Source organism: Aquarana catesbeiana, linkage group LG08 (assembly GCF_042186555.1).
Source record: "Aquarana catesbeiana isolate 2022-GZ linkage group LG08, ASM4218655v1, whole genome shotgun sequence".
NCBI lineage: Eukaryota > Metazoa > Chordata > Amphibia > Anura > Ranidae > Aquarana > Aquarana catesbeiana.
In genome coordinates this window covers 25,006,185-25,033,736 of record NC_133331.1, presented here as the reverse complement: position 1 = coordinate 25,033,736, position 27,552 = coordinate 25,006,185, and the positions used below count along the sequence as shown (strand labels likewise).

Here is a 27,552-nt window from a genome sequence, read left to right as displayed (position 1 = left end):
TCCCATAAGGATAGACAGGATGAGATCAATATATCTGTGTCTAGACTTGTGTAGTACTGAACGTCCAAAATCCAGCACCAGGACATCTTGGCAGTAAAATTGATATCTTTATTTATTCCATCCAACCACCATAAAAAGGAATCAATTCCGGAAAATGGATGTGTTTCAGATTCCTACAATTTTTAGGAATTGATTTATTTTCATGGTTTGATGGATTAAATAAAGATATCAGTTTTTAATGTTGAGATGTCCTGGTGCCGGATTTTTACTCTCTTCATAGGTGGGATGAGGGTATGGGCTATGAGAGCTGGTTGAAATTTTTATAGCAGAGCATTCTAGGCATCAGGTCTCCTGGAGTACTTTGTAATGTATGTCACTATTTATAAAGGCACCTTTTGTGTGCCTGTTTTTCATGTTTGTCACAGTCAAAGTAGAACTTTATTTAGAAAGGAGAAATAGATTAATAGCAGACACGCTTTTCTTTGCTGATGAGACATGCTATGGTCTGTTTATCAATGTTTTCACCCAAAGTCTCACACAAACTTCAACTAAGACTCGCCCATGGGTAAGCCTTGGGTGAAGGTTGTATGAACATGGGTAAAACATTGATAAATAGAAATACTGCTTGTTTGCAAACTTCTGTAGAATATACACTAGGCTGTACATGACAGGTGAGGATTTTGACACTAAGGAAGGAGTTCCTGGGCGTCGTATTGTTGAAAGAAGAATGAGTATAACAGGCTTTATTTCTTCTTTAAGAAAGTTCAATTTCAATATAGTACAATGCTCAATTCACAAAGCTAAGCACAAGAAGTCACCCCAGGACTTTAAATGAGGTGAATACGTTTAGCCAGTAACATAACAAGAATAGATACAGTCTCAAAGTTTATTAAAAATAAACATAAACATGCATACATGAACAACATGAATGATAGCCAAGCCGATATGCTGATACATACAGTGTAAAAAAGTATCATTACACATATGGTAGTATAAAATGTATTTTGTAATGTACACAGGCATAATGAGTAACCCTACGCGTTTCGCAAGACCGTGCTCCCTTCATCAGGGGTAGATGCGTGTGTAGTTCATCTATAAAAGAGTATAATAAACCACAAAGGTATCTGCACAATGACACATGATCAAAAAGGGTCTAAAACACAAAACACTATAGAACAGAGCTAGAGGTTGATGTGATTTTTGCGGTGCCAGTAAGAGTACAAGAAAAAATATGAATTGAAAATAAGCAATAAATGTTATTATTACAAAGTTAAAAGATACAGAATAAATGTTCACAATAATAACAAATATATGGTGGTCATATTGATTGATAGGTTCAAAAGAAGAGGTGAATACATTGCACATGGGCTAGTGTGCAATGTATTCACCTCTTCTTTTGAACCTTTCAATCAATATGACCACCATATATTTGTTATTATTGTGAACATTTATTGTGTATCTTTTAACTTTGTAATAATAAAATGTATTGCTTATTTTTAATTCATATTTTTTCTTGTACTCTTACTGGCACCACAAAAATTCCCTCGAACTCTAGCTCTGTTCCATGATTATTTGGGATGAGACACCATACTTACCAACGGCTAGGTCGGACTATTAGAGGCTGAGTTCTCAGAGGCGGCAGCATTAAACGTCCAGCTCGGGAGCCGAGGAGGAAGGAAAAAAACCAAACCCAACAGAGCGCAAATGGAGGGGGGGCATGGCTAGGGTAACAGTGTGTGTCCCCAGAAATGTCCCAATGTCTATTGAGAATATTAACTGAAACATAAATGCATATATATCAATAGATACTGCCCCAATAACATGAATGTAGAGCAGCATAAGGTGTAGTTTAAGTGTATGTATACATGAACCAAACTGGTTCGATACTAATATGGGCATGGAAAACTGGGGGGCAGTGAGGGAAAAAAAATCAACAAAAAAAAGGGATTGTATGTATATCAGTCAATGATATAACAGCAGGATAAACGTGTATGATATGATAAACATGTATGAGTATATGATATGATAAAGAGATGTATACGTATGAACCAATCTGGTTCAATGCTGAATGGACTGAGGAATTGGGGGACAGTGAAGGGAGTGAAGGAAATGTATGGTGGTATCTAAATAGATGAATCCTATAGGTGGATATAATGATGAATGACAAGTCATACTGAAAGTGCATGCTCTAATATAGTAAGAAAAAACAGTTACCTACTAACCATCAATGAATAGGGATGAGCCGAACACCCCCCGGTTCGGTTCGCGCCAGAACATGCGAACAGACAAAAAATTTGTGCAAACTCCATTAAACCTATGGGATATGAATGTGAAAAATCAAAAGTGATCATTTTAAATGCTTATATACAAGTTATTGCCCAAAAAATTGTATGGGGACCCGGGTTCTGCCCCAGGGGACATGTATCAGTGCAATGAAAGTGAAGGAGAAATTCCAGCCATGACTGACCCGCAATTTAACCCCGGAAGGGCCCAGCAAGCTCTGCTCCCAACGCCATGCAGGAGTGACATGGCATGCGAACATAGGTGGCCCTACCCTTGTTATGTTACTGACTTACCTGTAGCTACCATGGAAATCTCCTAAACCTGCATGGTTTAGGAGATATCCCCTGTATCAGCATGTGCCGACATAATCGGCACATGTGCACTAAAGCAACGGCTTGTTCGTGCCATTGCTTCAGATGAGGTGCCGTTACCGGTGGCTCCCGCGCGCAGGCACGGGAGTGGCATCTTTGTGGCTCCGGCCAATCACAGCACTGGAGCCCACGACACCCAGAAATAACTATAGATAGAGAGCAGTGTGCCAGGACTTCTGTGGGGGCTTCAATCTAAGGTGAGTATTTCATAATGAGCTATTATGCTAGGCAAACTAGCTCATTATGACTTTGTCTTGCAGGTTTTTTTTTATTTTTTTATTTTTTTGGGGGTTAACAACCACTTTAATTTTTTTCCTTTGGAAAAGTCCAACAAAACTGATATGCTATTGTGGTAATGTATAATAAGTTACTGATTTGTAGCCAAAAAAGAAAACCTGAAATGGAAAATACTGTCTTATATTGCAGATGATCGTGCGGCTGCAGACTATAATCATCCTTGTAGTACTGGTAAGATGTTTTCTAGCATCTTAATAATGTTTTTTTTTTTTTTTTTTAATCAGGATCAGGTTATTCTGAGGCTATTTCAATTCCTAATAAGTTTCTGTAGCTTTTTACTTGATTTATTCAAGCAGATATATGGAAATTTTGAGTCAAATTTGGGCCACAACCTGAGTCATATTCCTGGCTTTATTATAAATTACAGTATCATTGATTGGTATGAGCAGCTGTTCAATTTTTACTTCAGCTCTTCTAGCAGAAATCACACCAGTGGATAAAAGTGTTGAGTTGTACAACCTAAGCTTTCGGCACAGAAGACAACCTGTGACAAAGATGTATGAAGTGTCCCTGCTCCACTCCGTTGTGGAGTGACAATTCTTAAGCCTTGTACACACGATCCGATTGTTGGTCAACAAAGCGTTAGACTTTTGTCCGAAGGGCGTGTGCTGGGAATTTTCCTTGCATACAAACGGTACACAATTGTCGGCCAACAAAACACAAACATAGTGACGTACTACGTGGAATTTCAGCTCTTGAGCACCACCCTTTGGGCAACTTCTGCTAATGTAGTGTTTGGTGAGCATTGACTCCGAGCATGCGTGTTTGTACTTTGGACTTTTGTGTGATGGACTTGTGTACAGACGATACAAAAATCTGACTGTTGTCCGCCAAAAATTTACTAGCCTGCCACAACAGGCTGATGGAGCGTACTAAAGCCTTGTACACACGATCAAATTTTCCGACGGGAAATTTGTGATGACAGGCTGTTGGTGGAAAATCTGACTGTGTGTACGCTCCATCAGACAATTGTTGTCGGACTTTCCGCCAACAAATGTTGGCTAGCAGGTTTTCAAATTTTCCATGGACAAATGTTTGTTGTCGGATTTTCTGAGCGTGTGTACACAAGTCTGTGGGACAAAAGTCCAAAGTACAAACACGCATGCTCAGAAGAAAGGACGAGCCAGAAGCGGTCGGTCTTGTAAACTAACGTTCCTAATGGAGAATTAACATTCATGACGTGGCAAATTATGAAATCCTCAAATGCAGCGCACATTCTCTTCTTCTTTAATGGGATAATAATGAAGCTGCTTTGCTGGTGATACTGATGGAGTTATTGCAAATAAATTTTCAAAGGCTTTTTTTTTCTAGTGATATCAGAGATAATATTATTTTTTATTTTTATTTGGGCAAGTTACCACAACACCATTATCCCATAGTTTTTAAGATCAAAGATACAACTATGTTGGTGTCCCTTGTTAATTTTACATTGTATTTTTTTTATGTAATTGCCTACTCCCAAACTGTCATTTGAAGTAAAACACATAGCCAAGTATTATTCTCCACAATTTTTTTTATTGTGCATTAAAAAAAGAAAGCAAATAAAATTAGACATGCTATCTGCCAATAGGACTTAACCAAAAAGTGCATTCTATGCATCGAAAAATATAGAAAATATAACAAATCAAATCATTATTCAACCAAAAAAATAATGTCGAAGCAATAACTCCAAGGCCAATAATAAATAACACGTTATCTCCTCCAATTCTGCAACAAGTCTGGTTGATGAACGGCCGTTCAGAAACAAAATGAAAAGCACAAAATGAAAAACGCAAATTAAAAAACCCTAAATGAAAAGCGCAAAAAGAAAAGCGCGAATCAACACTCACCAAACTTCTACTAACATGAAATTAGCAGAAGGAGCCCAAAGGGTGGCGTTAAAGAGCTGAAAAACCACTTAGTACGTCTATTACGTCACTACATTCGTAATTGTTGGCCAACAATTGTGTGATCGTGTGTATGCAAGACAAGTTTGGGCCAACACCCTTCGGACAAAATTCTACAGTTTTGTTGGTGGAAAGTCCTATCGTGTGTACGAGGCTTAAGTCTGTCATCACACAATTGCCTGCCGAAAATCTGATTGTGAGTATGAGGCTTTAGTCTAATTGAGTTTCTTAGTGACATTTTAAAAGATTTGCTGTATATATTGTGAAGTCTTGGTGCTTTCTTTCAAGGCCCACCCCCTTTTATCAAGGGAGCAAAATCCTGTGCACCATTTAGCACCAGGCCAAGGTAAAGGAAGCACCTTGGGTGGCATGCTGCAGGAGGCACGACTAGGGTGGGAGCCTCTCCTGCCTCTCCATTGCCCAGCCAAAGGAGGCATCTTGGGTGCCATGCTGCAGGAGGCACGACTAGGGTGGAAGCCTTTCCTGCCTCTCCATTGCCCAGTGAAAGGAGGCACCTTGGGTGCCATGCTGCAGGAGGCACAACTAGGGTGGAAGCCTCTCCTGCCTCTCCATTGCCCAGCCATCTTCTGCACTGTGCAAGACTGAGCTGAAAACCCATAGCTCAGTCCTAGGTTACACTGCAAGATCATGGTCCATCCTGTGTAACCAGTGGCACTCTCCCCCCAGAGTCAGTGTAAAAGCAACCCACTCTATAGCAGGAGCTCTGTGTTCTACTGGTAAACAGAACACAGGGATTTACTAAAACTGGATCCTGCAAAATATGGTTCAGAAACCAGCTTCCAGGTTTTATTGTCAAAGCTTTATTGAACAAGCTGAAGATAGAAGTTGAGTGGCTGCCATACACAGCTGCACCAGATTCTGAGTGCTCCAGTTTTAGTAAATCACCCCCCACAGTGCCCAACTATCACAGAGCTCTGATGATTGCATGGAGAGCCCCGATCTTCCTGTGCAATCTGCAGGTTTGAGCTATCTGTTTCACAGCTCAGGTTCTGCTCTACACTAATTTATGAATACAAGAATTTAGCCCACTTATTAACCCTTAGTGAACCCTAATTTATTTTTTTACTCCTTCATTCCCTTCTTTCTTTACATTTTGTCGCTGTTTTTTTTTTAATTGTTTGCATCATTTTTAACCACTTGCCAACCATCCACTGTCATTATACTGCGGCAAGGTGGCACGATCCTGCAAATCGCCGTAGGTCTACGTCTGCGGGGGATCTTGCTTTTGTGGGCATGCGCACTCCCATTAGCCAGTGGGGGGAGCCAGTCAGCGGGTCCGGCAGACTCGATGTCCGCCGGCCAACCGCGATTTTTAGTTTTTGCCGTCATTAGTTATGATTGAAATTCAAAAATTCGTAAGTTCAAAAATTTGTAAATTCGAAAATTTGAAAATTTGTAAATTCATAAATACGAAAATATGAAAATTTGGAAATTCAAAAATTCATAAATGCGAAAATTCTGAAACTTGAAAATCTGAAAGTTTGAAAATCCGTAAATAAGAAAGAAAATACGAAAATTTGAAAAAAAGAAAATCCGAAAATTCAAAATAATAACTAACTAAATAACTAAATAACTAACTAATAATAACTAACTATTAAATTATAGGTATTAGAATTTCCTTTCAAATTTGGCTGTTAGTCAACGTAATGAATACAAATTTATCCGAAATAATGAATGCCGCATTTATACAAATGGAACGTAATTAATTAATAATAATAAAACATTTTTATTATTGTTATTTATTATTATTAATTTGTTGCATTCCATTCGTTTAGATACAGCATTCACTATTTCGGATAATTCGTAACTTTGGTTACGTTTGTATTCGTTATGTCAACTAACAGCCAAATTTGAAAGGAAATTCCAATACCTATAATTTAATAGTTAGTAATAGTTAAGTTATTATTAGTTAGTATTTCAGATATTCAAATTTTCATTCTTATTTTCGTTCTTTTGAATTTTCTTTCTTATTTTCGGATTTTTGAGGTTCCGAATTTCCGAAAATTCGATTTTTGGATTTTCAAATTTTGAATTTACGAATATTCGAATTTATGAATTCACAAAGTTATGAATTTTCGAATATTCAAATTCAGGAATTTTCGAATGTTCAAATTTATGAATATTCGGAAAAATTAGTTAAACTTTTTTCGTTAAATCGTACATTTTCCGAATTTGCCGAAATTTGTTAAATGAATTTGGATCAAAACGAATTGCACATGCCTAGTCACCCACACATCCAGCTATTATTGCTAACTCAGTACAATTAATAATATGTTAATCATTGGTAACAGGGCTTCTTTAGATAGATGTCATAACTGAAAGTTTACACAGAACAGAAGAAATGTGGCAGAAATGGCAAATTTATTCAGGAACACACTGCAACGTCTACAGACCGTGTGACCTGGTTCTGTCTAAAACACAGGGTAGCAGTAACTAAACCAGTTATATACATGATGTCAAACATTCTTTTCCATCACTAGTAATTTTCTCATTCTGACTTTGATTGTTAGGTAAAAATGTTGGCAATTCAAGATAGAGAAATGAAGACTCAGAACGTTGCCGGGAGCAGTCCCTGCAGTCCGGCATTCACAGGAACAAATATCTCAATGGTGTTACTTAATCTGCAGACAATAGGATTTTCACTATTGTTCCTTCCATCAGACCAACTCCTTTTACATGCCAGTAAATAGTCATTGTCCATGATCATCTTTATGTGCTCTCTACCATAAGGATATGTGAAATAAAAATATGTACAATGTGTGTGCCTTTTCATGACTTAGCCACTTTATATTCAATCATTCTGTTAAAGAGTAAATCCACTAAAGATTGATAACTGAATGCTGACACTTGTTCTGGGGATAACTGTCCAAGAGGAACTAATTTTGGAAAGATCTCCTACTTTCTACTCCAGGTCATAAAATCTTTTTTTTTTAATCATCTCAACTCTTGGTATATGACCCCAAGGGTCACTTCTGATGAGCTTAAAGCGGACCTTAAATCATTTCACATGTTTTGGAGCGTAGTTACATAGTAGGTGAGCTCGAAAAAAGACACAAGTCCATCAAGTCCAACCTATGTGTGTGATTATATAAACTGCAGATCTAAAAAGAGGCTAAGATGGTGCCATCCTCTACTCTAAAGCATTGGAAGGGTTAGTGGTTTAGTTACGCTTTGTGTTGGGGTATGATTTACAGTTAGCAACAGTGACAGTTTTGAAACTGAGGACACTTTATTTATATTCTCTTGTTTGCACTGATAGTCCCACTCCCAGAACCAGTATGCCCTGCTCCCAGAACCGAATATTGTATCCACTGCCAATTTCTTTTTCCTTTTGGATAGCGTGGACCATAACTCCTTTCAGGTTTTACCAAGAGATTCCTTCAGTCTGTTTCTGGTAAAAATGTTCTCAGAACAGAAAATGAGGGAATATCTTTGTAAAAGTGTCCCTGATAACAGTAAAACCTGGCAGGGGCTCTGACCTTTCCCCATTCTATCTACAATAAAAAAAAAAGTTTTAAACATAGATACACTTTAGCACGCCACATCTCAACATTATCAAAGTTAAGAGCAAAGATTGAATACTGCTAATCCAGGGGCTTAATAACTTCATTAGGATAGGCAAGTCTCCCTCACCCCATCACCCTTTTGGCAAGGGAAAGCTACTTGCCCAGCCTAATTAGGGCCTGCGCCAACAAGCTTTGGCCTTATGTTGATGACATTAGCTGGATATAAATTTGAGGCACTTCTGAGATCATTCAGAATTCATAGAGAGGTACAGTTGACCTTCTTCTGACCTGCATGTAACAGGTAGCTTCTTAGTAACAGTGGTATCAAGGAAAGAAGGGAACACAACTGTTCCTTTGAGGTAGCTTTTATCTGGAAAATACAGTAACAGTTCCAGGTTCTTCAATTACACTTTTGAAACAGTAATATAAATATAACATCAGACACAAGTTCAGAATAAGAGGTTCACTTCTTACATAGGGAGCATGTGAAGCATGCCTTCCTTAAAGCTGACCTTTAGTAATTGTTTCATCTTTCCATCTATTAAATCTTCTGCCCTCATTGTTTTAACTTTGGATAGTAAAACATTTTTTTTTTCTGCCAGTGAATACCTTATACAGCCCACTTCCTGTTTCTTGTCTGGTCATTAGCCTTGTCTGGTCATTATCCTTGTCTGGCGGTCATTATCTTTGTCTGGCGGTCATTATCCTTGTATGGTGGTCATTATCCTTGTATAGTGGTCATTATTCTTGTCTGGTCATTATCCTTGTCTGGTGGTCATTATCCTTGTCTGGTCATTATCCTTATATATAAACAAAAAGGAGATGCGCAAACTATATGAATACAATATCAAAGGTGTAATCAGTAAATGTAAATTGAATATGTCACTAAACCATCAATAGTGATAATAAACTCCCACATGAATACTCAAGGGATTGTGAAATAAATTAAATAATTGGGATAAATAACGTGTTCACAAAAATGATTTTAATTAATGTGTCAGAACAAATGTCCAAACTGAAACAAAGTAGCAAGATGAAAATCATGCCGCTTTTCACACTCAGTAAAACTTGATTAGATGCTTCAGATCTGGAGAGGGGACATATATAAACGGAGCCAGATGGCCTCTTACCGAATCTGATGGACCCTAAATTATAAGGGTCAAACTCACCAGATATCAACCGTATACTGGAGTGATGTTCAGCCGATCTGTTCCAGATGATCTCTCAGCAGCTCTCCCACATTACAGACTTCAGGCTGAGACAATCATTCAGCATACTCCGGCAGCAGCAGCAGCAATCAGCTGTGATGTTTCAACCTGATCTGCTAATAGGGGATGACAGCTCTCTTCCGTAGTGAATAACAGGATGATTTTGCAAATATGATACTTGCTTTTTATCTTTATACACGGATTCCTCCAATAAAATGTTTTTAAATGGTATGTTGAGAAAGAGAAATGAAGAATTTCATAGTGCAGTAAATTGAGGGGTTTATTCCAAAAGTTTTTACATGCACAGCACAGAAATAAAATAGCACACAACGCTAAATTATCAGGCTTGCAGCTGGTGCGTAGTGACATCACAGGGTTCTCTCCAACCGACGCGTTTCCCTGTAACAAGCATCGACTGGGAAAGGATCATCTAGAGCAGATTGGCTGAACATCACCCCAGTGTATGGTTGATATCAGGTTAGTTTGACCCTTATAATTTAGGGTCCATCAGATTCAGTAAGAGGCCACCTGGCTCTTTTTATATATGTCCCCTCTCCAGATCTGAAGCATCTAATCAAGTTTTACTGAGTGTGAAAAGCGGCATCATTTTCACCTTGCTACTTTGTTTCAGTTTGGACATTTGTTCTGACACATTAATCAAAATCATTTTTGTGAACACGTTATTTATCCCAATTATTTAATTTATTTCACAATCCTTTGAGTATTCACGTGGAGTTTATTATCACTATTGATGGTTTAGTGACATAGTGACATATTCAATTTATATTTACTGATTACACCTTTAATATTGTATTCATATAGTTTGTGCATCTCCTTTTTGTTTTTTATTTATCTGTGTGGGAATTAAGTATTTAATTTATCAGGATCAGGTTTTCCAGTTTTTGGTCATTTTTTTCACCTTTTTATTTTACAGTTTGTTAGGAGTGATTGGGTGAGCGCAGATTAATCTCTATACACGGTCATTATCCTTGTCTGGTCATTAGCCTTGTCTGGTCATTAGCCTAGTGAAAAAGATAGATTTAAATGCACAGTCCCATGATAGGATCAGCAATATAAACTTATTGGTGAAACACAATAGTTTGGTGCAAATATGTGCACAAAAATTTGGTGGTGACTTGAAAAGTGAAGAGGAGATCCAGTACAATGCTCCAGAATCATCCACCGCACCCCTGTGAAATGGACACTCACCGCAGAGTATGTACAGGTCTCCACCAACTCAGCAGTCTATTCACCACACTCCCAGTGTCAATGTTCTGTATGTTGCTATTCGATACAGGAAACACACTCCTTCATAACTCCATGCTTGTTCTCCTCCTGGGTAGTGATGTACGAACGGTTCGGCCCGAGCATAAGTTCGGGCCGAACTTTGGTTGTTCGGATGTTCTGCAAACACTGAACAATATGCAAAGTAATAATATGTAATATGGAAAGTAGTAAAGTTTATGGGACACGAACATGAAAAATCAAAAGTGCTAATTTTAAAGGCTTATATGCAAGTTATTGTCATAAAAAAATTTTGGGGACCCGGGTCCTGCCGCCGGGGATATGTATTAATGCAAATTTTTTTTTTTAAAACGGGCGTTTTTTCGGGAGCAGTGATTTTTTTTAATGCTTAAAGTGAAACAATAAAAATGAAATATTCCTTTAAATATCGTGCCTGGGGGGGGGGTGTCTATAGTATGCCTGTAAAGTGGCACATTTTTCCTGTGTTTAGAACAGTACTACAGCAAAATTACATTTCTAAAGAAAAAATTGTCATTTAAAACTGATTGTGGCTGTAATGAATTGTCAGATCTCGGCAATATAGATAAAACTCATTGAAAAAAAGAGCATGGGATCCCCCGCCAGTCCATTACCAGGCCCTTTGGATCTGGTATGAATATTAAGGGGAACCCCGAACCAAAATTAAAAAAAAAAATTGCATGGGGGTCCCCTTAAAATCCATACCAGGCACTTCGGGTCTCATGGAAATTAAAGGGAACCCTGCGCCAAATAAAAAAAAAATGGCGTAGGGGTCCTCCCCAAAATCCATACCAGACCCTTCAGATCTGGTATGGATTTTAAGGGGAACCCTGTGCCAAAATTTAGAAAAATGGAGTAGGGGTCCTCCCCAAAATCCATACCAGACCCTTACTTATCTGAGCACACAACCTGGCAGGCCGCAGGAAAAGAGGAGGGGACGAGAGAGCACCCCCCTCCTGAACCATACCAGGCCACATGCCCTCAACATGGGGAGGGTGCTTTGGGGTAGCCCCCCAAAGCACCTTGTCCTTCTGTTGATGGGGACGAGAGCCTCAACCCCACAACCCTTGGCCGGTGGCTGTGGGGGTCTGCAGGCAGGGGGCTTATTGGAATCTGGAAGCCCCCTTTAACAAGGGACCCCCAGATCCCAGCCTCCCCCTGTGTGAAATGGTAACGGGTACAAGTACCCCTACCATTTCACAAAAAAAGTGTCAAGATGTTAAAAACAACAAGACACAGCTTGGGGACAAGCCCTTGGTTAAAAAATAAAAAAATAAAAATGTCCCACTATGTCCATTCATCTTCTTCATGCCGAGATGTACCGAAAAAGAAAAAGAAAAAAAGATCCTCCTGTATGGGAGGCTCCTGCCGTGTGACGCTTCATCGCCTTTGACAGTTCTTTTATAACTGAGGGCGGGGCCACCCAGTGATGTACCTGGGTGACCCCGGTTACGTAAACGGGTGACCCTGCCCCTCTCTGATGTCACAGGGAAGCCATGGGGAAGTCCTCGTGCATCAGAGGGAGGCGGGGTTACCCAGGTACATCACCGGGTGGCCCGCCCTCAGTTACATAAGAACTGTCAAAGGCAATGAAGTGTCACATGGGGAGAGCCTCCCATAGAGGAGGATTGTTTTTTTTTTTTTTTTTCGGTGGCCCGTCGTGGCGTGAAGAAGCAGATGAGTGGACATCATGGGGCATTTTAATTTTTTTTATTTTTTAATAAAGGACTTGTTCCCAAGCTGTGTCTTGTCGTTTTTAACATTTTGACATTCTGTTTGTGAAATGGTAGGGGTACTTGTACCCCGTCACACGGGGGGAGGCCGGTATCTGGGGGTCCTCTTGTTAAAGGGGGCTTCCAGATTATGATAAGGCCGACAATCGCAGACCCCCACAACCACCAAGCAAGGGTTGTGAGGATGAGGCCCTTGTCCCCATCAACATGGGGACAAGGTGCTTTGGAGGGCTACCCCAAAGCACCCTCCCCATGTTGAGGGCATGTGGCCTGGTACGGTTCAGGAGGGGGGCGCTCTCTCGTCCCCCCTCTTTTCATGCGGCCTTCCTTTAGAAAAGTCATTTTGCTGTGGTACTGTTCTAAACACGGGAAACATGCACCACTTTTTACAGGCATACTATAGACACCCCTCAGGCACAATATTTAAAGGAATATTTCATTTTTATTGTTTCACTTTAAGCATTAAAAAAATCACTGCTCACGAAAAAACTGACGTTTTTTAAAAAAAATTTTGCATTGATACATGTCCCCTGGGGCAGGACCCGGGTCCCCAAACACTTTTTATGACAATAACTTGAGTATAAGCCTTTAAAATGAGCACTTTTGATTTTTCATGTCTGTGTCCCATAGACTTTAACAGTGTTCGCATGTTCTGCCAAATTTTTTGCCTGTTCGGTATGTTCTGGTGTGAACCGAACCGGAGGGGGGTGTTCGGCCCATGCCTTTGTGATTCCAGGCTAGGTCTGCTCATTAAATCTCTGTGCTTTATCTTTTCTAACCTCCTCAGTCCCCTTGTTGTATGCCCTGTTTTCGTTTATATGCCTTACATGCACCCCTTTCCGAGACTTTTGACCAGACAATTTAGATCAACAATAAAGACATTTTACTGAGGTAGTTGCAAGAAACAAGTAAACAGTTCTCAAAGACTTCTTTCACACACTTTCCTGTACAAAGCTCTCTAAGGCCCCATTCACACCTGAGTGTTTTGTAGCTTGGAGCCTGAAGCTACAAAACGCTGGAGGGGAAAAAATTTATTATTCTTTATGGAGATGGTTCACATCTCCACTCCAAAACGCCTGAAACCAGAAGCTCCAAAACGCCTGAGGCTCAAACAATTTCTGGAACTTTTTTTTAGGCAGATTTGAGCATTTTTATGCTTCTTACATTGGTGACCTTTTTATCTGTACAAAATCGTGGAAAAAAAGTGTCAAAATCGCTGCAAAAACCGCAGTTAAATCACGTAGCTTTCTGCCTGAAAACGCTAAGCTCAGGTGCGAATGGCCTTAGAGGTGGCCCCAAAGTAGAGCCCCATGAGGCAGTTATACTTTAGAGGTGGCTAAATCCATACTAAGTCCTTCTTGGGGCAATAGTCCATAATAGGCAGTAAATCCACAATAGGTAGCAACGATCGCTAACAGGGTCCAGCTTAAGGCACCACAAGTCTACATACCATAAATCCATCTTGTTGACATGTGCAATTCGTTTCATTCTGAATTAGTTTTTCGACAAACTCATTAATTCAGAAATATGTGAATTAACAAAAAACCTGTTTAACAAATTTTTTTTGAATATTTGAAAATTTGAAATTCGAAAATCTGAAAATTTGAAAATCTGAAATACTAACTAACCAATAATAACTTAACTATTACTAACTATCAAATTACAGGTATTGGAATTTCCTTTTCAAATTTGACTATTAGTGAACGTAACAAATACGAATTTATTCAAAGTTACAAATTATCTGAAATAACGAATGCCGTGTCTAAACGAATTGAACGTAACAAATTAATAATAATAGATAACAATAATAATAATAAAAACTAAATTATTATTATTATTATAATTATTATTATGTATTATTAATTCAGTCCGTTCCATTTATTTAGATGTGGCATTTGTTATTTTGAAAATGAGTTACTTCGGATAAATTCGTATTCGTTATGTTCACTAACAGCCAAATTTGAAACGAAATTCCAATACCTATAATTTAATAGTTAGTTATTATTAGTTAGTTAGTTATTCTTTCGAATTTTCAGATTTCCCTTCTTATTTTCTAATTTTCAAATTTACAAATTTATGAGTTTACGAATTGCAATCATAAGGAATGAACCAAAAAACAACAACAAAAAAAACGAATGAAACAAAAATGTACAAATTTTTCAGCAGTACACATATTTACCATCTAAAGCCACAGATCCAGACCCTATTAGAAACCCCAACTGCCCCCCCCCCCCCCAGGGTGGATCAGACTGACAGTGTAAGAGCTATATTTTGGCAATATTTCCCCAGGCCGACCCTCAGGGGACTAATGAACTCCTATTTATATGGTATGACCTGCATGGGGCAGTTACCTTCCTGAAAAGAGTGGTAAAAAAAAGCCTGGACAGCAGCATTAACCCTTTCTTCCCAGGAACCACAAGATCAGCAGGTCAACCTAGAGAACTACTACTACCTTACTACATTGTAACAATTTGAAACATAGTTGAATTAGTTAAAGTGGACCTTCAGTCATTTTTTAATCTTTCCATCTATTAAATCTTCTACCCTTGTTGTTTTAATTTTGGACAGTAAAACATTTTTTCGCCACTATTTACCTTATACAGCCCACTTCCTGTGTCTTGTCTGGTCATTAGCCTAGGCTTATGACATCATGCACAGCTCTCTCTATCACTCTTGTGAGAGTTTGCCAAGAAGGGAGGGGGATGAGTCATAAGAGGACCAATGAAACCTGCAGGGCTGCAGATCTGGAGGTGTGCCTCTGTGTGCCTGTGTAAATCCAGGAAGTGAATAGGCAGCAGCTTCAGCTGCCCACAGTTAAAATGGTTTCAGCCAGACTTAGTGGAGGGAGATTTCTGCAGCATATTTGGCAAGTACAGAATCACAGTATATACAGTATCTCACAAAAGTGAGTACACCCCTCACATTTTTGTAAATAATTTATTATATCTTTTCATGTGACAACACTGAAGAAATGACACTTTATAGTGAGTGTACAGCTTGTATAACAGTGTAAATTTGCTGTTCCCTCAAAATAACTCAACACACAGCCATTAATGTCTAAACCACTGGCAACAAAAGTGAGTACACCCCTAAGAGAAAATGTACAAATTGGGCCCAGAGTATCAATATTTTGTGTGGCCACAATTATTTTCCAGCACTGTCTCAACCCTTAGATGCAGACAAGCAAAGAAAGTGTTTCCACCGCTCAGGCTGACACTGACCCAGGTGTAAGTAGAAGTTTCAGAGCAGAAGAGCTCCAGGTGCTGGCTGAATGCTAGGCAAAGCAGGCTTGAATGGAGGAGAAGATTTGGATGCCGCACACCGGATGTAGTCAAAAAACTTCACTTTATTGAAAAAATGGGATCATCAAAATAACAAGACTGTCATGCAGAAAGTACAGATAAGCTGACGCGTTTCGCACTCAGGACTGAGTGCTTACTCATAGCTCCGGTGTGCGGCATCCAAATCTTCTCCTCCATTCAAGCCTACTGTCTTAACCCTCTTGGGCATGAAGTTCATCAGAGCTTTACAGGTTGCCACTGGAGTCCTCTTCCACTCCTCCATGATGACATTACAGGAGCTGGTGGATGTTAGAGACCTTGCGCTCCTCCACCTTCCGTTTGAGGATGCCCCACAGATGCTCAATAGGGTTTAGGGCTGGAGACATGCTTGGCAAGTCCATCACCTTTACCCTCAGCTTCTTTAGCAAGGCAATGGTTGTCTTGGAGGTGTGTTTGGGGTTGTTATCATGTTGGAATACTGCCCTGCCACCCAGTCTCTGAAGAGAGAAGATCATGCTCTGCTTCAGTATGTCACAGTACATGTTGGCATTCATGGTTCCCTCAGTGAACCATGACACTCCCACCACCATGCTTGACTGTAAGCAAAACACACTTGTCTTTGTACTCCTCACCTGGTTGCCGCCACACACGCTTGACACCATCTGGACCAAATAAGTTTATCTTGATCTCATCAAACCACAGGGCATGGTTCCAGTACTCCATGTCTTTAGTCTGCTTGTCTTCAGCAAACTATTTGTGGGCTTTCTTGTGCATCATCTTTAGAATAGGCTTCCTTCTGGAACGACAGCCATGCAGACCAATTTTATGCAGTGTGCGGCATATGGTCTGAGCACTGACAGGATGACCCCCCACCCCTTCAACCTCTGCAGCAATGGTGGCAGCACTGATATGTCTATTTTGCAAAGACGACCTCTGTATATGACGCTGAGCATGTGCACTCAACTTCTTTGGTCGACCATGGGGAGGCCTGTTCTGAATGGAACCTGCCCTGTTAAACTGCTGTATGGTCTTTGCCACCATGCTGCAGCTTAGTTTCAGGGCCCTGGGATCTTCTTATATCCTAGGCCATCTTTATGTAAAGCAACAATTCTTTTTTACAGATCTTCAGAGACTTCTTTGCCATAAGGTGCCATGTTGAACTTTGAGTGACCAGTATGAGAGAGTGAGAGCAAAAACAGTAAATTTAACACACCTGCTCCCCATTCACACCTGGGACCTTGTAACACTAATGAGTCACATGACACCGCCGAGAGAAAATGGCTAATTGGGCCCAATTTGGACTTTTTCACTTAGGGGTGTACTCACTGTAGTTGCCAGTGGTTTAGACATTAATGGCTGTGTGTTGAGTTATTTTGAGGAGACAGCAAATTTACACTGTTATACAAGCTGTACACTCACTAATTTACATTGTAGCAAAGAGTCATTTTTTCAGTGTTGTCACATGAACAGATATGATAAAATATTTACAAAAATGTGAGGGGTGTACTCACTTTTGTGACATACTGTATAAAATAATATGCAAAGTGGTTGGAGGGAAGCTTCAGAATGGCAAATATGTTTTTATTATAGATTATATGAGCAGACTGCAGTTCCCCTTTAACCTGAGAGCAAGAAAACACTTAGAACCCTCTTGGAAGCACCAGCTTACAAGTAGGTGATGTTTTAGTAGCTCAGAATAGAACAACCCCCACCAGACATTTGCTTTAGCTGTTAATACAGCCTCATACACACTGATGCTTCTAAACTCACGTTTAGGAGCTTTTGGCATTTTTTTGCCAAAGCCCCTGAACTCAACTCAATAAAAGCCTATGTCTAAGCTCTATGAACTCCTCCTCTTTTCTCCAAGAATGTCTCGCACTGGGAGACAGTAATGAAAATGTATTACCAATGGTACTACACGCCAAGTAGATTAGCCCGAATATTCCCATCCCACTCCCACAAATGTTGGAGGAACTGTGATGCTGACGGCAACATATTCCACATATGGTGGAAATCCCCCCACATAGCCTCCTTTTGGAAGAGTTTTGCTAACCTAATACATGACATTACTGGTATTTCGTGTATACTAACACATCAGGTAGCTCTCTTTGGTCTAGGCCTATCATCATGGCCACCTAAATTTCATGCCATTGTTACTCATATCTTGACTGCAGCCCGTTTAGCAGTAGCATGCCCCTGGAAAAATCCAATTTCCCCACCACTTTCTACTGTTATCTCATCTATTAACGACCATTGCCACATGGAATTTCTCAAGTGGCTGCATATGATGGGCACAAGTGGCTGCATTTGATGGGCACAAGTGGCTGCATCTGATGGGGCACAGTGGCTGTATATGATGGGCACAGTGGCTGCATATGATGGGCACAAGTGGCTGCATATGATGGGCACAAGTGGCTGCATTTGATGGGCACAGTGGCTGCATATGATGGACACAAGTGGCTGTATATGATGGGCACAAGTGGCTGCATATGATGGGCACACATGGCTGCATATGATCGGCACAGTGGCTGCATTTGATGGACACAATGGCTACGATTGATGGACACAGTGGCTGCATTTGATTGAAACAATGACTGCATTTGATGGGCACAGTGGCTGCATTTGATGGGCACAGAGGCTGCATTTGATGGGCACAGTGAGGCTGCAATTGTTGGGGGAGGTTTCAGTATTTTTCAGTTTGTTTGTGCCTCCCAAAACATTTTGAGCACCAGCCACCACTGCATACAACTACTAGACCAAGGGGAGCTGCCGTTCCTTTTACACTCGTTTAGGTTCATAAAAAGCTATGCTGACACATACACTTAAGCTCCTTCCCTTACTTCCCTCCTCCTGCCTTTCCTCTTTTCTCCCCCAACTACGCCTCTCCTCTGAGGAGCAGTGTCCTCACTGACAGTGAGTAAATGCTCTAAATGCTCCCTTATAGACTTTTGACTATGCTTGTAACCATCAAGTTGTAATTGTACACCCATTTTCATATAAGATGTATACTCTATCATTGAGGGGAGGACTTCCCCCTGCCTTTGTTATGCTCTTTAATTTTGTGAACTTTTACTTTTATTTTCACAATAAAAAGTTAAAAAATAAAAAAATAAAAGCCTATGTGTCCATGCACACATAGGCTTTTATCAGAGTTTAGGAGCAGCGGAATTTAGAGGCAGTAAAAGCTCCTCTCCTAAATGCAGAAAAATCGCTTTCAAGAGAGGAGCTTTGGGACATAAATACCGCCAAACGCACCTAGGCGCATCCAAACGTGCCTAAATGCAACTAACTATTAACTGTATATATTTAGATTTTTGTTCCATACAAGTTCGGCCCCCTCCTCCTTCCCCCGCTGCCAGGCCAGTAAGAAAGTGCAGCATGAATGTGCAGCAGGGAACTGGTTGTGAACTGGAAAGACTTCACTGCTGGTTTCCCTTACCAAGAATAGGAGCTGATCCTAAGATCAGCTGGGGTGCCAACATTGCGGGCTCCCTGGACAGGTAAGTGTCCATATATTAAAAGTCAGCAGCTACAGTATTTGTAGCTGCTGACTTTAATTTTTTTTCCCCCAGGTGGAACACTGCTTGAACATTTCAATCAACTGGGTAAATGCTTAATCACTCCAGCACACCCAAAAAAGATAGCAGCTGTTTCCTCTTAACAAAACAAAATTTACCATATATTATATTTGTAGCACCCTGATAGTAGTCAGGGTTGCTAACAAATTTAGTTCGCTAGGTGTTAACTAGCCTGGCTGGTTGATAGGGGATTCATGGTTCTTTCTCTAACTCTGGATTTGATGCACCACTCTCTTCTGTCACTAGGTGGCATTGTTGCCTGTGGCACTGGAATGACAGGGGACATAGTGAATTCAGACTAGGAGTAGATAGGTTGTTTCAGCCAATTGGCAGTGGTTTTCTTTGGTCTCTTGGCCTGCTGGGAGAGCCTATTTATTTGGGAGGAGCCAGGTGATTGAGGTTCTGTGCCACCCGGACGGCTGTCTAGGTGGACGTGTGTTACAAGGCTCCGAGTTGTTAGGCCAGAAGCCTGAGGCCTATCCCAGGAGAACCTGGCTGCTAGGCTGTCTGAGGCCTATCCAGGTTTGTGAGAGGCAGCACAGGGTTGGGGCTTTCGGCTAGAAGCACAACTAAGTTGCAGAGGTTCCACTGGACGGGGAACTGCATCGTTGCCAGCAGTAAGGGAGAAGCAGTTGCCACAAGGGACGACCACTCCTGTTACCAGTGGCAAGTGAGGATCAAGGTCAGAGATAAAGGAGACACATTTGTATACGTGCAGGAAAGATCTGGACAGCCGCACTCAGGAATGAGCAAATAAAATCTTCTTTATTCAAAGAAGCTCTAAACTATGAGTAAGCGCTCCGCAAGAGCGTGAAACGCGTTAGCTGCTAAGCTGTATTGCTCCAGCGGTGTCATGTATTGATTTTATGCCACATTTTGAATAAAGAAGATTTTATTTGCTCATTCCTGAGTGCAGCTGTCCAGATCTTTCCTGCATGTATACAATTGCATCAGCAACTGCCAGCACCTGGAGCTCTCACCTTTTTGCACAGTGGAAGACAGGAGACTTGAGCCTGATTTGCTTGGAGCGGTGGTAATTATTTCTGTTTAATCCTATGTATAAAGGAGACACAGTCGCCATTAAGGGACAACCACTCTGGTTATCAGAGGCCAGTTATGGAAGTCTTAAGAAGTACCAGAGCAGCCCTATTTACTAGCCGGGGACGATGAACAAGTGGGAAAGCTTCAGCAGAGTGCCAGGCCAGGGACCCAGCGGGTTAGTAGGTGTGACACTTGAGGAGAATACAGCGGGATAGCTGTGGAAGAGCTCAGGAGATCCAGTAACGACTAGGATCTTGAAGTCTAGTGAGAGGCCGGGGGCTTAGTTAGTGAAGATCTACAGTAGGATACTGTGAGATGTAAGGAAAGATCTATGGTCACGGGGTACTGTGAGTTACGTGTATGGATCTCTATTGACTGTTCAAAGTTCAGTTGCCATAAGAGACAGCAGTTCTACAAATACAGCTGCTGCATCCAGCTTTAAGGCCCTCTACCTGTATAGTTGTCTGCCTATTTTTGTCTCTGAGTCTGCCAATTGCTATTGCATCTGCCTAAGGGCGTCCTGGCCCTAAACCCTCTCTCTTTCAGTTCTTTTTAAGAGACAATAAATCTCTTTTGTTTACATTCAAAACGTGACTGGCACCCATGTTTTCAACTTGCATTACACCCACCATGCCTAGTAACCTAGTAACTGTAAAGAAGGATGTCAGCTCTCCCTCACTCTGGAGGTCACGAATAGACCTTTGGAGGTCGAGGATGCCTCTACAAATTTATCAAGAACAATCCCTACATGCATATATAGGCATATCAGGCTTCTGTACATTTTAATAAAATACACAGTAGCTCTGATATTTGTAAACCTTATTTAATAATCTCTGTGCAGGGATCCATACAGGCCAAGCCATTGATATGCTTTGGTGTGATCTGAAGCAAACTACTTAAAGCAGGGGTGGGCAACCTTTAAGAGGCGGTGATCTACCTGAACAACATGGAGGAAATTAAAAAGTGGATGATTAATGTGCAAAAACCACACTAATAATTCAACTCAACAAGGAGCCACCAACATAAAACAGTGTACTTATATAACTAAAATGAAATAATATAGAAATTATGTGGCGCTACCTCAGTCTCAATGTGTCAACTCAACCAAAATAAAACAAAGTGATAAATATATATCCTCAGTTATATACCTAGATACTGATTAGTTACTGAGGATATATATTTATCATTTTGGTTGAGTTGACACATTGAGACTGAGGTAGCGCCACATAATTTCTATATTATTTCATTTTAGTTATGGAGGAAATTAAAGATCTCCGGTGGGGCTTTTTATTTATTTATAGAAAAGGAAATTTACTATCAAGCCCCCAATAATAAGTAAAGACCTCAAATTACTTTCGTGGCCATGGACCAAAGCATTATGACCACAGGGTGTGTACACTCCTAACCGCTGCCTCTGCAGCTAAAGGGGGAGTGGTTGGGAGGTGGTAAAACTGCAGCTTAGCCAAGGGGTTTTACTGCCTCCTAACCACTAGTGTGAACAAGCTCTAACGCACAGATCACTTTACAAAGTACCACCAAAATGGCCCCCTCTACTCAATGCAATTCACTCCCCACCCATATTCCTCACAATAGAGATCTCCCCTAACACCCCCTATCTTCCCTCCCAGCCTACTCTCTGTCCAGCACAGACCAACCAGCTTTACAACACAGAATCCCCCCCACCCAGTACAGACAACCCCCCTCAATTTAGGTGCATCACTACAGAAAACCCCCTCATACCCTCCCTCCCACCCTGCACCCCCCCTCAGGGTACAGAACTGCAAGACCAGAAGACACCCAGCTCAGCCTCAGAGTGAGGAGCAGGGGAGGCTTTCATACTGAGCTACTTCTCTCACTGAAGCAGAAATTGTGGGCTCAGTCAGGCTCCTGCGACTGCCTCACAGTTTTACTTTGTGTTACACAGTGCTTTAACTTCAGCATCAGGGATGAGCTTCGAGTTCGAGTCGAACATGAGTTTGGCTTGAACATCGGCTGTTCGCCAGTTCGCCGAACAGCGAACAATTTGTTTGTGGCAATTTCGAAAGCCGCGGAACACCCTTTAAAAGTCTAAGGGAGAAATCAAAAGTGCTAATTTTAAAGGTTTATATGCATGGTATTGTCATAAAAAGTGTTTGGGGACCTGAGTCCTGCCCCACGGGACATGTATCAATGCAAAAAGAAGTTTTAAAAACTGACTTTTTTTGGGAGCAGTGATTTTAATAATGCTTAAAGTGAAACAATAAAAGTGTAATATTCCTTTAAATTTTGTACCTGGGGGGTGTCTATAATATGCCTGTAAAGGGGCGCATGTTTCCCGTGTTTAGAACAGTCTGACAGCAAAATTTCAAAGGAAAAAAAGTCATTTAAAACTACTCACGGCTATAATGAATTGTCGGTCCGTTAATACACATAAAAGTTCATTGATAAAAACGGCATGGGATTTCCCCACAGGGGAACCCCCGAACCAAAATTAAAAAAAAAGATAGCATGGGGTTCCCCCTAAATTCCATATCCGGCCCTTCAGGTCTGGTATGGATATTAAGGGGAACCCCGTGCCAAAATGTAAAAAAAAAAATGGCGTGGGGGTCCCCCTCAAAATCTATACCAGACCTGAAGGGTCTGGTATGGATTTTAAGGGGAACCCCGTGCTAAAATGAAAAAAAAAATGGCGTGGGGTCTCCCCAAAAATCCATACCAGACCCTTATCCGAGCATGCAACCTGGCAGGCCGCAGGAAAAGAGGGGGGACGAGAGAGCGCCCCCCCTCCTGAACTGTACCAGGCCACATGCCCTCAACTCTGGGAGGGTACTTTGAGGTAGTCCCCAAAGCACCTTGTCCCCATGTTGATGAGGACAAGGGCCTCATCCCCACAACCCTTGGCCGGTAGTTGTGGGGGTCTGCGGGCGGGGGGCTTATCGGAATCTGGAAGCCCCCTTTAACAAGGGGACCCCCAGATCCCTGCCCCCCATGTGAAATGGTAATGGGGTACAAAAGTACCCCTACCATTTCACAAAAAAGTGTCAAAAATGTTAAAAATGACAAGACACAGTTTTTGACAATTCCTTTATTTAAAGTCTTCTTTCCATCTTCTTCGGGTCTTCTTCCTTCTTCCTTCCTTCTTCCTTCGGTTTCTTCCTCCATCTTCTTCTTCCTCTGGTTCTTCTTCCTCTGGTTCTTCTTCCGATACTCTGCTTCTTGCTCTGGTGTTCTCGTCCGGCATCTTCCTCCGTGGCGTCTTCTTCCCCGCTTCGTTCTTGGGCTGCTCCGCATCCATGGGAGGCTCCCACTGTGTGACGCTTCTCTTCTTCTGACACTTCTTATATAAAGGACACACGGGGACTTGACGAGGACTTCCCTATAGCTTTCCCCATGATGTCAGAGGGGGCGGGGTCACCCGTTACGTAACCGGGTAAGTAACTCATCCCAATGTTGAGGGCATGTGGCCTGGTATGGTTCAGGAGGGGGGCGCTCTCTCGTTCCCCCCTCTTTTCCTGCGGCCTGCCAGGTTGCATACTCAGATAAGAGCCTGTTATGGATTTTGGGGGGGACCCCACGCCATTTTTTAAAAATTTTGACAGGGGGTTCCCCTTAAAATCCATACCATACGTGAAGGGTCTGGTATGGATTTTGAGGGGGACCCCCACGCCATTTTTTTGAAAATTTTGGCGCGGGGTTCCCCTTAATATCCATATCAGACCTGAAGGGCATGTAAGCATTATTAAAATCACTGCTCACGAAAAAACGGACGTTTTAAAACTTCTTTTTGCATTGATACATGTCCCCTGGGGCAGGACCCAGGTCCCCAAACACTTTTTATGACAATACCATGCATATAAGACTTTTAAATGAGCACTTTTGATTATTCATGTTTGTGTCCCATAGATTTTAATGGTGTTCGTGTGTTCAAACAAATTTTTTGCCTGTTCGCATGTCCTGATGTGAACCGAACAGGGGGGTGTTCGTCTCATCCCTATTCAGCAGCCACAGCAGCCATAGTGAGTCCACACCTGCTGCTTCATTGAGAGAGGTAGCTCAGTACGAGAGCAAGTCCCTTCCACTGCTCTGCCCGGCTCTCTCCTCCCCTGCTCCTCCCGGCTCTCTCCTCCTCTGCTCCACCTGGCTCTCTCCTCCCCTACTCCACCTGGCTCTCTCCTTCCCTGCTCCTACTGGCTCTCTTCTCCCCTACTTCACCTGGCTCTCTCCTTCCCTGCTCCACTCACCTCTCTCCTCCCCTGCCCTGCCCGACTCTCACCTCCCCTGCTCCTCCCGGCTTTCTCCTTCCCTTCTCCAACTGGCTTTCTCCTCCCCTTCTCCACCTGGCCCTCTCCTCCCCTGCTCTTCCCAGCTCTCTCTTCCCCTGCCACGCCCAACTCTCACCTTCCCTGCTCCTCCCGGCTCTCCCCTCCCCTACTCCGCCTGGCTCTCTCCTCTCCTACTCTGCATGGCTCTCTCCTCCCCTACTCCATCTGGCTCTTTCCTCCCCTTCTCTGCCTGGCTCTCTCCTCCCCTGCCCCTCCTGGCTATCTCCTTCCCTGCTCTGCCTGGCTCTCTCCTCCCCTACTCCACCTGGCTCTCTGCTCCCCTGCTCCTACTGGCTCTCTCCTCCCCTGCTCCTCCCAGCTCTCTCTTCCCCTGCCACGCCCAACTCTCACCTTCCCTGCTCCTCCCGGCTCTCCCCTCCCCTACTCCGCCTGGCTCTCTCCTCTCCTACTCTGCATGGCTCTCTCCTCCCCTACTCCATCTGGCTCTTTCCTCCCCTTCTCTGCCTGGCTCTCTCCTCCCCTGCTCCTCCTGGCTATCTCCTTCCCTGCTCTGCCTGGCTCTCTCCTCCCCTACTCCACCTGGCTCTCTGCTCCCCTGCTCCTACTGGCTCTCTCCTCCCCTGCTTCTACTGGCTCTCTCCTCCCCTTCTCTGCCACCTCTCTCCTCCCCTGCCCCGCCTAACTCTCACCTCCCCTGCTCCTCCCAGCTCTCTCCTCCCCTTCGCCATGTGGCTCTCTTCTCCCCTTCTCTACCTGGCTCTCTCCTCCCCTAATCCACCTGGCTCTCTCCCCCCCTTCTCCGCCTGGCCCTCTCCTCCCCTGCTCCTCCCAGCTCTCTTCTCCCCTGCCCAACTCTCTCCTCCCCTTCTATGCCTGGTTCTCTCCTCCCCTACTCCACCTGGCTCTCTCCTCCCCTACTCTGCCTGGCTCTCTTCTCCGCTTCTCCACCTGGCTCTCTCCTCCCCCTTGTCTGCCTAGCTTTATCTTCCCCTACTCCTCCTGGCTCTATCCTCCCCTACTCCTCTTGACTCTCTCCTCCCCTGCTCCGCCTGGCTCTCTCCTCCCCTGATCTTCTTGGCTCTCTCCTCCCCTGCTCCACCTGGCTCTCTCCTTCCCTACTTCTCCCAGCTCTCTCCTCCCCTGTTTGGCTTGGCTCTATCCTCCCCTACTCCTCCTTGCTCTATCCTCCCCTATTCCTCTTGGCTCTCTCCCCCCTGTTTCGCCCAGCTATCTCCTCCCCTGCTCCACCGGGCTCCTATATCCCCTGCTCCTTCCGACATTTACCTCCTCCCCTGCTCCTCCCGGCTCTCTCCTCCCCTACTCCGCCTGGCTCTCTCATCCCCTGCTCCGCTCACCTCTTTCATCCCCTGCCGCACCAAACTCTCACCTCCCCTGCTCCTCCCGGCTTTCTCCCCCCCTACTCCACCTGGCTCTCTCCTCCCCTACTCCTCCTGGCTATCACCTCCCCCTTGTCTGCCTGGCTCTATCCTCCCCTACTCCTCCTGGCTCTATCCTCCCTTACTCCTCTTGACTCTCTCCTCCCCTGCTCAGCCTGGCTCTCTCCTCCCCTGCTCTTCTTGGCTCTCTCCTCCCCTGCTCCACCTGGCTCTCTCCTTCCCTACTACTCCCAGCTCTCTCCTCCCCTGTTTGGCTTGGCTCTATCCTCCCCTATTCAGCTCTTTCCTCCCCTGCCCCGCCCAAATCTCTCCTCCCCTGCTCCACCAGGCTCGTACCTCCCCTGCTTCTCAAAAAAATTTTTCCTCCCCTGCTCCTCCCGACTCTCTCCTCCCCTGCTCCGCCTGTCTCTCTCCTTCCCTACTTCTCCCAGCTCTCTCCTCCCCTGTTCAGCCTGGCTCTATCCTCCCCTACTCCTCCTTGCTCTATCCTCCCCTACTCCTCTTGGCTCTCTCCTCCCCTGTTCTGCCCAGCTCTCTCCTAAACCTGCTCCGCTGGGCTCCTACATCCCCTGCTCCTCCCCATATTTACCTTTCCCTGCTTCTCCCGGCTCTCTCCTCCCCTACTCTGCCTGGCTCTCTCATCCCCTGCTCTGCTCACATCTTTCACCCCCTGCCGCACCCAACTCTCACCTCCCCTGCTCCTCCCGGCTTTCTCCCCCCCTACTCCGCCCGGCTCTCTCCTCCCCTACTCCACCTGGCTCTCTCCTCCCCTTCTCCGCCTGGCTCTCTCCTCCCCTACTCTGCCTGGCTCTCTCTTCCCCTTCTCCACCTGGCTCTCTCCTCCCCGCTACTCCCGCCTCTCTCCTCCCCTTCTCGGCCTGGCTCTCTACTCCCCTACTCCACCTGGCTCTCTCTTCCCCTGCTCCTACTGGCTTTCTCCTCCCCTTTTCTGCTCACCTCTCTATTCCCCTGTCCCGCCCAACTCTCACCTCTCCTGCTCCTACTGGCTTTCTCTTCCCCTGCTCTGCTCACCTCTCTCCTCCCCTGCCCCGCCCAACTCTCACCTCTCCTGCTCCTCCCGACTCTCTCCTCCCCTGCTCCACCTGGCTCTCTCCTCCTCTTCTCTGCCTGTCTCTCTCCTCCCCTATTCCACCTGGCTCTCTCCTCCCCTATTCCACCTGGCTCTCTCCTCCCCTACTCCTCCGGGCTCTCTTCTCCCCTTCTCTGCCTGGCCCTCTCCTCCCCGGCTCCTTCCGGCTCTCTCCTCCCCTGCCCCGCCCAACTCTAATCTCCCCTGCTCCTGCCGGCTCTCTCCTCCCCTACTCCGCCTGGCTCTCTCCTCCCCTTCTCCACCTGGCTCTCTCTTCCCCTTACTCCACCTGGCTCTTTCCTCCCCTACTCCACCTGGCTCTCTCCTCCCCTTCT

General features: G+C 43.6%; 1 protein-coding gene across 1 annotated transcript in view; it reads left to right on the top strand.

Moving 5' to 3' along the window:
* Positions 1 to 7,616, top strand: part of LOC141106652 (alpha-2-macroglobulin-like) — a 242,068-nt gene extending 234,452 nt beyond the window's left edge. The window contains exons 36-37 of the mRNA XM_073597595.1: positions 3,081 to 3,122; positions 7,369 to 7,616. Coding sequence (XP_073453696.1) covers positions 3,081 to 3,122; positions 7,369 to 7,394 — 68 coding nt within the window. The 3' untranslated portion in view covers positions 7,395 to 7,616. The remainder of the gene's footprint in view (positions 1 to 3,080; positions 3,123 to 7,368) is intronic.
* The last annotated feature ends 19,936 nt before the right edge of the window (positions 7,617 to 27,552 follow it).